The 12,701-nt window shown below is 40.7% G+C and overlaps 1 protein-coding gene across 2 annotated transcripts in view; it reads right to left on the bottom strand.

Annotated features, from left to right (window-relative positions):
- Nucleotides 1-12,701, bottom strand: part of CACHD1 (cache domain containing 1) — a 534,201-nt gene that overhangs the window by 197,807 nt on the left and 323,693 nt on the right. For both annotated transcript variants that reach the window (XM_030205962.1, XM_030205963.1), the window contains exon 6: nucleotides 3,527-3,671. In XM_030205962.1, coding sequence (XP_030061822.1) covers nucleotides 3,527-3,671 — 145 coding nt within the window. The remainder of the gene's footprint in view (nucleotides 1-3,526; nucleotides 3,672-12,701) is intronic.

Here is a 12,701-nt window from a genome sequence, read left to right as displayed (position 1 = left end):
GGAGATGTCGTCAGCAAATTTAATTACCTCACTAGTTACTCCCATCTCTAGATCATTTATAAATGTTAAAAAGCAGCAGTCCCAGCACAGACCCCTGGGGAACGCCACTACCTACCCTTCTCCATTGAGAATACTGACCATTTAACTCTACTTAATGTGACAAGAGAGTTACATCTTATATATAGTGCCAGATCTAGGAATATTCCTATGTGCCTGCTATCACTTGACGCTGAAAAAGCGTTTGACCAGGTGCACTGGCCTTTTCCATTTGCAGTCCTGGACCGTGTAGGTATGCAAGGCTGCTTCCTTCGGTGGCTTCATCTTATCTATACTGCTCCTCGTGCCTTGGTTCAGGTTAATGGTCAATATTCTCCCTTTTTCTCTCTGTATTGGGGTACTAGACAGGGGTGTGCTTTCTCTCTCCTCATTTTTGCTCTGTCCATAGAGCCCTTGGCTATTCGGATTTGAGCGCACCCAGCGATATAGGAAATACATCAGGATCCTATAGATTCCAAGATCATGCTATCTGCTGATGATATTCTCTTAACTTTGACAGTCCCAGACAGCTCCTTATTGGTAGTGGTGGGAGAGTTACAGAGGAATGACAGTGTATCCAAGTTTAAAATCAATATAAGCAAGTCACAGATTCTGAATGTCACTCTCTTGGACCATCAGGTGGCTAACCTACAATCTTGTTTTCTCTGTCGGTGGGCACATTGATGTCTTCGATATTTAGGAGTCAATTTAACCCATGATTTGGATGGACTGTATGCAGCTAATTTTCCCTCCAAGGTTCGGGAGCTTCTTTTGAAGCTGGAGCGATGGGAGGGTTTAAACCTCTCCTGGATAGGCTGCATTCATCCCATCAAAATGATGCTACTTCCAAAATTGTTATATCTACTTATGGCACTTCCCATTTCCATTCCAGACACATTTTTCGGGGTTTACGGTACAAGGTTTTTGCTTTTATTTGGAAAAGAAAGCCGCCCAGGTGCGCTGTGATGTGTTGTATTAATTGCGGGCGCAGGGAGAGATGGGGGTTCCCTCTTTTTTTCATTACTATCAGGAGGCGCACGTCAGGATACTGGTGGACTTGCTCCAGGGTCCTCAAAGCGTGGAAAGCTCTTGAGGAAACCTGGATAGCTTCATACCCTCTGAGCGATTCCATGGCTTCCGCACCTGCTTTTATTAGAGGTTACCTGGGAGGCCCCTCCCTTGCTTCATTGGCTTCTCTTAGTTTGGAGCCGGATCTGTGCACAATTTTATCCAGATAGAACTTTTCTCGTACATATGGCCATCTGCTTAATGCCTCACTTTACTCTGGAACTTTGGATCCCTGTTACCATAATTGGGAGAGCGTTGACGTCCGGGAATCGGGACAGGTCTGGGAAGACGGGGAATGCCTTGCTCTTGATGACTTCCAGGAGGAGTATGGTCTCCCACGGTCTCCCAGCTTCCCATGCATTTCAATATTACTAGCTGCAAGGCTATATTCTCCGTCAGGCCAAGGGGGGGGTTGGGCCTAGTAGACCTCTCTAGAGCGAGCTCTTGTGGGGGGGGGGGGGGATCTCCCATATTTATATGCTCTTCCAGCTTATCGTACACCCATTATGCATTATATTGTGAGGTGGGAACGGGATCTTGGGGCCGCTTATGAATATCCTAGGTGGGAATGTGCCTTTAAATAACTCCTCAAGGTATATCTAGCAGCTTGGTAGAAAGTGATTATAAAATTCTTTATCGATGGCACTATACCCCACAGTGTCTTGCTAAGATGTTGCATCATAGATCTGCTTTGTGTTGGAGACAGTGTGGTCAAGTGGGGGATATGCTTCATATCTTGTGGACTTGCCCAAAGGCACAGATATACTAGACTATGGTTTTGAAGTTCATTACCAGCCTTACTCAGGTTTCTTACCCCATGAAAATGGATCACTTTCTTTTGCATTTTAAACCTTATGGGGTGAAGCCAGTCACACAAACTAGTGACCCACGTGTTGATAGCCAGTAGGCTTGTGCTTGCGGCGGCATGGAAACAACCTACCCTGCCAGGCCTCCAGGCTATTTTGAGAAAATTGGATTATATGAACCAGATATCTAAGCTGACTGCTCTCCAGACTGATATAAAACAAAAAGTGAGGAGAGTGGATGAGGATACCAACAATTATATATTTATTCACTTGAAAAATAAAAAGTTAAAAAATAACAATGTACATAAAAATGACCCGACACGGCCGTGTTTCGGCCCAATGGCCTGCCTCAGGGGTCTTTGTAACCTGAATTGAACAATGAAACAAATAAAGAATATTGTTACAAATATATCATAAACATGAATATGGTGAATAAAACAACAGAGATAGGCTAAAAATATAGCATAAATAAATGAACAAACAGCCAGAAAATTATCTGTGACTCATTCTAATAGTATAATATTGAGTGATAAAAGTAAAACATATATGTAAAGTTTTAAAAAAAATTTTTTTTAGGAAAATTATATATATTAGTACTGGCTTTTTTCACCATATTCATGTTTATGATATATTTGTAACAATATTCTTTATTTGTTTCATTGTTCAATTCAGGTTACAAAGACCCCTGAGGCAGGCCATTGGGCCGAAACACGGCCGTGTCGGGTCATTTTTATGTACATTGTTATTTTTTAACTTTTTATTTTTCAAGTGAATAAATATATAATTGTTGGTATCCTCATCCACTCTCCTCACTTTTTGTTTTATATCCCACGGTTTCGTGAGGGTTTTTACCTCCTTTTTTGTTTTTGCTCTCCAGACTGGCCATATGGAGGCATATTTTCAAAGCACTTTGGGAGGCTAAGTTCCATAGGTTTCTATGGAACTTTGGGAGGCTAAGTGCTTTGAAAATGAGCTTGATTGTCTCCTATCATATGGGACTTGTATATAACATGCACTTTGCAGTCTGATACATCTTCACCACCAAATTTGGCATTGCTACCTTTGCTCCTGTAATCCTATGGGCTGTAGGTTGGTGTTCTCAAAGGGGGGGTGTTGGTGTGTTGGGGGGACTGGTGTATTTGATGGGGAGATATTAATGCTTTAGCTTTTTCTATGAATGCTAATTGGTTGCTGTTTCATTTACGTATTTATGTTTTATAAATTTAAATAAACTTTGTAAAAAAATTTTAAAAAGCTGTCATATGCTATCAAGCATTCCATACTGGGCAATGTGGACGATGTCATCCACATGTGAGAATATGGCCTGCTTGTCCTTGGAGAATGGGCGTATTTTTAGTTAGACTGAATGGAGACCTCACCAGAGGTGTGTTTTATACACATAGATTACATTTTCAAAGATATGCGTGCTATTCCATCATTGTAATTTCACTTGCACAAAAGTAAGGTACATGATGAATTCTTTTCACCCTGAGGCAGCTTTCAAAAGGAAAGCACATGCATACTTTCAGGTCCACAGGAACAAAGTACCATCAGATTTTTACACCTTGCTGGGAGTTTGAAAATTTTATAAAACCCTCTTTTATGGGAAAACTCACCTTATCATGTTCATCAATAGAATGCAAAATAACTTGTGCTGCATCTTTTGCAATCTGAAGTTGTGTGTCTGTGACTGATGCACCATGGTCCACAATAACAACTATGTGCTTGGACTGGGGTCTAACAGTGGATACGTACACTGGCCTGAAATGATATAATTAAACATATCGTAAATTATGATGCCAGTGCATCTCTACATTTTTCACGCTAGTGATTGCAGGGGTGCTCAACTGCTCTGCATTTGAAACAGCCATCTCTCATTTTGGTTGAAAAACTGACCATTGTTTGCTTTTTTCTGAACATTAAAAAAAAAAAAAATTTCAATCCAACACATTTCAGTGAGATCCATAGCATACCAGGTATCGCAACATTTCTCTAAAATGTCTTTTGAAAATAGACCACCATAAATATGTAAGATGACATGGAGAAGTATCAATTTCTGTAATTATTCTTAGGTAATCAATAGAAATAAAACAAAATAAAACATGGAAAAGAAAATAAGATGATACCTTTTTTTATTGGACATAACTTAATACATTTCTTGATTAGCTTTCAAAGGTTGCCCTTCTTCGTCAGATCGGAAATAAGCAAATGTTGATAGATGACAGTATATATAAGTGAAACATCAAAGCATTCCAGTGACAGTCTAACAGGATGAGGGTGGATAGGTGAGAGGCAAGAAGAGGGAAAGGTGAGATATGTATGGAGACAGGAGGGTGACAAAGCAGTACGATTTTCAAAGCAGTACAATTTTATGGTTTATAATGGGCTAGAAAACCCAGATCTTTGTTAAGTCCTGTCTGGTGGGTGTCAAAATATTTAATCATTCTGACTTCAAAGGTCTTACGTTCCTGTATTGTTTTAAAGTTCCCTTTTAAGATTCCTACCATGAAGTCACTGGTACAGTGTTCTGGTTTTGTAAAGTGCTGCCTCACAGGCGTGACATCTTTATTAGTACTGGCATTTTTCATATGGTGTCTATGTAAATTAAATCTCTTCTTTAGCATCTGACTGGTTTCTCCAATGTAGCAGCCTTCGTTGAATTTTTTACACTGAATGATATACCACATTGGAAGATGAGCACGTGAAAGATTCCTTAATGTTGAATATTTTTCCTTTGTGAATGAACGTGGGGTCCTGCGAAATGTTTTGGCATAGTTTGCAGCTGGTTATATTGCAAGGATGTGTGCCATTCTTTTCTTTTTAAGTCTGTGTTAGGAGCTTACTTCTAATTAGCTTGTGTTTTAAGTTGGGTGGCTGTCGGAAGGCCAGCACTGGTGTGGATGGGAATATCTCTTTCAGTAATTCATCCTCCTGGAGTAGAGGCTGCAGATCTTTTATGACTTTTCTTAATTTTTCCAGCTCTGGATTGTATGTTACTATAAGGGGGATTCTGTGTTTTTTTTTTCCTTTGTACTGTAGCAGATTTTCCCTGGGTGTTTTGAGGAAGGAGGCAATATTCTTGGAGATTATTTTGTGGTTGTAGCTTTTCTGTTCGAAGGATGCAGTCAGGGTTTCAAAGTGTCTGTCTCTGTCCCCTGGGTCAGAGCAGATATGGTGATATCTTGTGGCTTGGCTGTAAATAATGGATCTTTTTGTATGTGAAGGGTGGAAGCTGGAGTTGTGGAGGTAGCTGCATTTGTCTGTGGGTTTCTTGTATATGGATGTTTGTATATATCCATCGCTGATTGAGACTGTGGTGTCCAAAAAATTGACTTTTTCTGGGGAGTAGTCAATTTTGAATCCAATTGTAGGATGGTATGTATTGAAGGAATTGTAAAATTGTTTCAGAGTTTCTTCCCCCTCAGTCCAAATCATAAAAATGTCATCGATGTACCGGTAGTACTTTAGGGGTTTGGTCTGGTATGTATTCAGAAATGTCTCTTTCAGCTCAGCCATAAAGAGGTTGGCATATTGGGGTGCTGTCCTGGTGCCCATTATTTGTAGATAGATATCATTGTTAAAGCGGAAATAGTTGTGAGTTAAAATTAATTTGATTAGTTTTGTAATGGTTTCTGGTGAGTATTGATGGTCCAGTGTGGATGTTTTTAGAAGTTTCTCACATGAAGCTATGCCATCCGCATGGGGAATGTTGCTGTATAGTGATTCTACATCCATCGTGACCAGAAGGGTATTTGGTGGTAAATGTTTGATATTTTCAATTTATTCAGAAAGTCTGTGGTGCCTTGTATGAAGCTGTTTGTTTTGTGCATGAGAGGTTTCAGAATTCCCTCTATGAGTCCAGATATTTCCTCCGTGAGTGTGCCAATACCCAATATGATTGGTCTGCCACAGTTTCCAGGTTTGTGTATTTTGCCTAGCATGTAGAATGTGCCCACAGAAGGCTGGTTTGGTATGAGTTTCTTCAGATGTGGCTGTACTTGTTTAGGAAATGTTCTGATCAGGTCTTTCAGCTGCTTTGTATAATACTGTGTGGGATCCTCGGTTAGTTTCCTGTAGTATGTATTGTCTGAGAGCTGTCTGTGCCCTTCTTCAATGTATTTTTCTGTGTCCATAATCACCACTGAGCCTCCTTTGTCTGCGGGTTTGATGATAATGTGTGGGTTAGTTTATACAGTTCTTATGGCCGCTCTTGTGGATGTTTCAGTGAGAAGGAAGTCCATGCCTTTGCTATGTGTCCGACACCCCCTTTATTTATTTGAATTTTGGATCACAAGTAGCAGCAGTGGGAGTTGAACCAGCCACCTCTGGATTGCAAGAAAAGTGCTCTAACCACTAGGCCACTCCTCCACTCCACTCCCTTGAAATTTGGCCGTCCCTGTGGGAGGGGGGGCAGTTCAGGACGTCCAAAATGTTTGAAAGAAGGACGTCCATGCCTTTGCTATGCCTCCGCTGACACACACATACCTCCCCTCCCAGGGACCTGCATACTGCTGCGATGGACCTGAGTATGACATTTCCGGCTGGCAAAAAAAGATTTTAAAGTTGTTTCTTTCAGGGTGGGAGTGAGTTAGTCACCACTGGGGGAGTCAAGGGAGGTAATCCCAGATTCCCTCCGGTGGTCATCTGGTCAGTTCGGGCACTTTTCTGAGGCTTGGTTGCAAGGAAAAATGGACCAAGTAAAGTTCGCCAAGTGCTCGTTAGAGACGCCCTTCTTTTTTCCATTATCGCTTGAAGACGCCCATCTGTTAGGCACGCCTTAGTCCCGCCTTCGCTACGCCTCCGACATGCCCCCAGGAACTTTGGTTGTCCCCGCAACGGGAAGCAGTGGGGGACACCCAAAATCGTCTTTCGATTATGCCGATTTGGGCGACCCTGAGAGGACGATGCCCATCTCCCGATTTGTGTCGAAAGATGGACGCCCTTCTCTTTCACAAATAAGCCTGTTAGTGTTCCAATTTGTTCACCATAAGGATGCTCTATCTGTACTTTGATCCCATGGTCAGGACAACACTTATTTACCCTGTTAACACTGGTGTACAATTTGGTAATATGCTAATGTATCCTTTGGACTATTTCACCTGGGTGCAGCCAATGGAGGATAACTGGACTTCATTCATGCCTATCAACCCCAGTTTGTGTGAGCAGACCACCCTTTCATTTCCAGTGTGAACCTTATCTATTTAAAGCAGCTGATAGCTCCTGTTGGAACAATTCTTCCTCCTGTTCCCCAACTATCATGTTCTCATATTCACCAATTACCTCACAAATTTTGTACCACCTTGGACACTTTTGTTTTCATCTATTCTTTCCACAAAATATTTTCATTTCCATTGCTCCCTGAGTACATGACCTTCACCTTCTTAAGGACACTATCCTGCTTATTTTCGACGGAGAAGGGCAGCCATCTTCCACCACAAATCGGGAGATGGGCACCCTTCTCATAATGGCGGCCAAATCGGCATAATAGAAAGCTGATTTTGGCCGGCCTCAACTCCTTTCCGTCGCAGGGCCGGCCAAACTTCAAGGGGGCGTGTCAGTAGTGTACTCTCAGAAGACGCTGAAGTACCAGTCTTTGAGGAGCCAAAATGTTTCTCCTGTTGGGCCTGCTGCTCCTTCTGTGTCCTCAGTTGCATGTTAAAACAGAGAGAACAAGAATTAGGCTCATGGATAGGCCTATGGCACCCAATTAACCAGGAGTGCGGATCTGTCACAGAAATCACCTGAGTGCATTGGTTGCACCTTTTGAAGCCATTGGGGGGTCTTAAATCACGGTCAAATTAAACTCCTCAAAAAACAGGCAATGTCAAAACTGAGATGTGCTACGGTCTAAAATGGGCCTAGCAGGTCACAAAAATGAAAGGAAACTTGAAGTGCCGAAAAACTACAAAAAATAAAAAGAATTGGAAAGGAAACAGGAATCATTAATAAAATACTAAAAAAAAAAAAAAGCAGCAGCAGAGGAACCAAAAAGACCGCACGGGAAGGCACTGTGAAGTAAGAAAAAATACACGTCGTGAGATCACTGTGACGTGTTCTCCCAGCTCTGTGGAAAAACTAAGACTGAGAACATAAAAGTAGCCATACTGAGTCAGACCAGTGGTCCATCTAGCCCAGTATCCTGTTTTCCAAACAGTGACCAAGCCAGGTCACAAGTACCTGGCAGAAACCCAAATAGTGGCAACATTCCATACTACAAATCCCTGGGCAAGCAGTTGCTTCCCCGTGTCTGAATTAATAGCAGACTAAAGACTTTTCCTCCAGGAATTCGTCCAAACCTTTTTTAAACCCAGATATGCTAACCGCTGTTACCATATCCTCTGGCAAAGAGTTCCAGAGCTTAACTATTCGTTGAGTGAAATAATATTTCCTCCTATTTGTTTTAAAAGTATTTCCATGTAACTTCCTTGAGTGTCCCCTAGTCTTTGTACTTTTAGAACGAGTAAAATAAAAATCGATTTACTTCTACTCGTTCTATACCACTCAGGATTTTGTAGACCTCAATCATATCTCCCCTCATCCATCTCTTTTCCAAGATGAAGATCCCTAACCTCTTTAGCCTTTCTTCATAAGAGAGGAGTTCCATTCCCTTTATCACTTTGGTTGCTCTTCTTCGAATCTTTTCTAATTCTGCTATATCTTTTTTGAGATACGGCGACCAGAACTGAATGCAATACTCAAGGTGTGGACGCACCGTGGAGCTGTACAAAGGCATTATAGTTTTTTCGGTCTTATTCACCATCCCTTTCCTAATAATTCCTGGCATCCTGTTTGCTTTTTTGGCCGCTGAACACAGAGCAGAAGATTTCAGCGTATTATCTACAATGACACCCAGATATTTTTCTTGAGTGCTGACCCCCAAGGTGGACCCTATCAGGTAACTATGATTTGGATTATTCTTACTGAGGGACCCGAGCTCATGCATTGGGCAGGAAGGCACCAGCGAATGCATGGTGGGACACTGCTAGAAAATTCTTGAACTCGATAGTCAGCATCCGCACCATGCTCCCCCGGATGAGGTCACCTTTATGTAAGAATACAACGGCCTTCTTGTCCTCACAGAATTTCTGTGACATCAGGGTCCACTGCTTCAGATATTCATTTAGACTGTAAGCTTTTTGGGGAAGGGTGTCATTGCCCTTATAAATAATTTGTTAGGTGTATAAGAGAGAATTTTCAATACCTAGTGTTGTGGAAACAGTGATAGAAATACATGTTATACAAGAAATCTACTTTAAACAGTAAAGAATATTTAGGTGGTCTTTTACTAAACAGAGGTTAAGTGAAAAGGTAAGAGCAGTTAACTGTTGGGGGCATATCTAACATTCCCCCTGTAGTTATCATATAAATTCCCTATCATAGGTTAATGTCAACCATGCATAATACAGATGCACCCCTTGAGGTGGCTTTAAGTGCACCTGCACTAACTGCACATTTGACAGCACACTCTAAGAGGGGAAAGTTATCAGCATGGGCTACTGTAAAGACATGTTATTTTACTGTTAATCTGTTATTAGTAACTAGGACTCATTGCATAAAATAACATGTCTTAATGATAACCCATGTTGATAACTATGCCCCTAATTATCTTGTGCTAAGTAGTGTGCAGTTTACATTCAATCTCTACCCATACCCCACCCAGTTAGCACAAGAGTATTTACCACACTAGCTATTTTAGTGCTCTAAAACTTGTGCTACTTAGCACATTTTAATAAACAGGACCACTCAGTGTGTGGGTAGAAAATGAGCAGTTGTTTCGTATTTGCCCCCCCCCCCCCCCCCCCCCCCCCCCCCCGATTATTGTTCTTTCTGTTCTGCTCATTTTATCATGGTAGACTTTTTTGTATTTTTACACATTTTGAAATAAAATATGTGCTATCTTTAATATAGCAACAGAAGAGAGGAGGTTCCAAGCAAAGGAAAACAAGCAAAGTAGAAAAAGTACAATAGGCCTCCAAGAGTGGGTTGGCATCCAAGCTTTAATGTGAGAAATTGGACACTGCATTTCTTAATGGCATCCAAATTTCTCACATGGGCTTTACTCTGTTTTTCAGCCTTTGATTTAATTTTATTTTACATCTGGGGATTTCAATGATGTCAACGTAACGTTGTTCCTTTTCAGTGTCTTTTTATGTGCCCCTCCCGCTTGTGCAGCATTTTCGATGCCTTAACAAAGAGGAAGCTCACCCAATGTTTTGTAAGTTTCACCTTTTTGTACTAGCTTTTCAATTTTATTCAGTACCAGACTTTACTTTGTTTAGATATATCTAAATGTTTAGCGCTTCATATCTAGTTATTTAATACTTCTCATGATAAAAAGACTACGTTTTCATTCACTGCAATTGAGCCATCCTGCAGAATTCATGTTTCTTAACATCTTTAATAAGTCAGGTTAGTTTGAGTATCTCCAGTTTTGAACCCATTTCTAATTGCTTTAATAGAGTGAATTGACAGCTTTTTTGCCTTATTGGAATGAATTGGCAACATTAGTAAGCTTTCAATTTTATTGCACGTAAGTGTTCTCACACTAGCCTCAAACACTTTCACCAGTCACTTACTCCTGTGGGCATTATACAATCCGTTTCTAGTATTTCAATATTCCATTCACCCTATGCAGTTCACACTTATTGTTCATGCAGCATAAGGAATGTGATTCATTTATTATTCCACAGTTATCAATCTCGTCATCATTCAGCTTCCACCTCTCATTTAAAACTTATTTGCTCTTCAGCTTTACTTTCATATATGTTGGCATTGCTCATTTATAATGAAAGAAAAGAGGATACAACCTAAGCCGTACTGCTGATATTGATGGTAATTGAAGAGCACTTTTCCAAAACTTACTCAATCAGCAGCAGTTTTGAGAAAAATAGGTAGCACCTTTTGGACTGAGTTTTGCATAGAGTATTCAACACAAAGGGGCTCATTTTCAAAGCACTCAGACTTACAAAGTTTCATAGGTTACTATGGAGCTCATTTTCAAAAGAGAAAAATGTCCAAAAAGTGGCATAAATCTGCATTTGGATGATTTCTCACAAAAACGTCCAAATTGGTATTTTCAAAACCAGTTTTTAGACGTTTTTCTATGAAGTCCATCAGAAGTGCGTTCAAATCACAAGGACGTTTTTCAGCCATAATGGAACAAAACAAAAACGTCCAGGACTAAAACTAAGAAGTTCTGAGCTAGACCTGTTTTTATAATGACTAAGGCACAAAAAGGTGCCCTAAATGACCAGATGACCACTGGAGGGAATCAGGGGTGACCTCCCCTTACTCCCCATTACTAATCCCCTCCTACCCCCCCCCAAAAAAAAATGTGACTGAAAACATTACTTGTCAGCCTCTATGCCTGCCTCAGATGTTATACTCAGGTCCATCAGAACAGCATGCAGGTTCCTGGAGTAGTCTAGTGGTGGGTGCAGTGCACTGACAGATGGACCCAGGCCCACACCTCCCCATACCTGTTACACTTGTGGAGAAAATTGTGAGCCTTCCAAAACGCGCCAGAAATCCACTGTACTCACATATAGGTGCCCCTTCACCCGTAAGGGCTATGGTAGTGGTGTACATTTGGGAGCAGTGGGTTTTGGGTAGGTTTTTTTTTTGGGGGGGGGGGGGGCTCAGTAGATAAGGGAGTAATGGTGAGATGTGTACCTGGGTGCATTTTATGAAGTTCACTGCAGTGCCCCCTAGGGTGCCCTAGTCCTTTCCTGGGATGTCTGGGGGACCAGTCTACTTAAAATGCTGGCTTCTCCTAAATCCCAATGGCTTGATTTGTGCGTTTTGTACTTGGACGTTTTTTGTTTGAAAATGGACCAAAAAAACAAAACGTCCAAATCACAAAACCTTGTTCAAAACAGTATTTAAAAAAAAAAAAATAGACATTTTTTTTTTTTTTTGAAAATGACCTTCTTTCCTATTTAGATTTTGGACGTTTTTTTTTGCAAAACTCCAAAGTTGCACTTAGATGTCATATTGAAAATGCCCCTCCATGTAACTTTGTAAGTCTAAGTGCTTTGAAAATACGCCTCATAGTCATTATAATACCATGGACTTAGAGAGTTTTGGCACAAGAAAAAGTTACAGTAAATGAATATTGCCTTGATGAATGAAATTAATTGCTTAATTCAAAACAGAAAAAAAAATGGACAGTGAGTTTTGGAAACGTGCTCTTCAATTGTATATTTTTCATATTGCCCGATTTTCATTTTGATTTAATATTATTGACATATTTATCTAAGCTTCTATTTGAGATTTATTTATTTATTATATTTGTATCCCGTCTTTGAGCAGGGACTGTCCTTCTATGTTAAATTGTACAGCGCTGCGTAACCCTTGTAGCGCTTTAGAAATGTTAAGTAGTAGTAATACGTAACACAGAATTTTGTTATGTAAAGTAGGAAATTAAGTATAACATAATAGAAGGATGGATGGGTAGTAAATGGATGGGTAGGTAGGTAGAGACAGGTGACAGAGAGAGGTGGGTAAGGTGGGAGATAGATTCTGGGTCAATGTCGTTTTCTCTTCAGTATATGTAAGGTAGATGGGTTCATCAGATTAATCTGGGTCTTTTGGTAGGCTTGTTTGAATAGATGGGTTTTTATTGCTTTTCTGAATGGTAGGTGGTCATGGATTGCTCGGATAGGTCTAGGGACAGCGTTCCATAGACGGCTGCCCAGGAAGCAGAAATTGGATCCATAATAAGTTTTGTATTTGAGACCTTTACAGCTGGGGTAGTGCAGGTTGAGGTACTTTCGTGAGGATACAGACATG

Source organism: Microcaecilia unicolor, chromosome 6, assembly GCF_901765095.1.
Source record: "Microcaecilia unicolor chromosome 6, aMicUni1.1, whole genome shotgun sequence".
NCBI lineage: Eukaryota > Metazoa > Chordata > Amphibia > Gymnophiona > Siphonopidae > Microcaecilia > Microcaecilia unicolor.
This window is presented reverse-complemented; position numbering and strand designations above follow the sequence as displayed.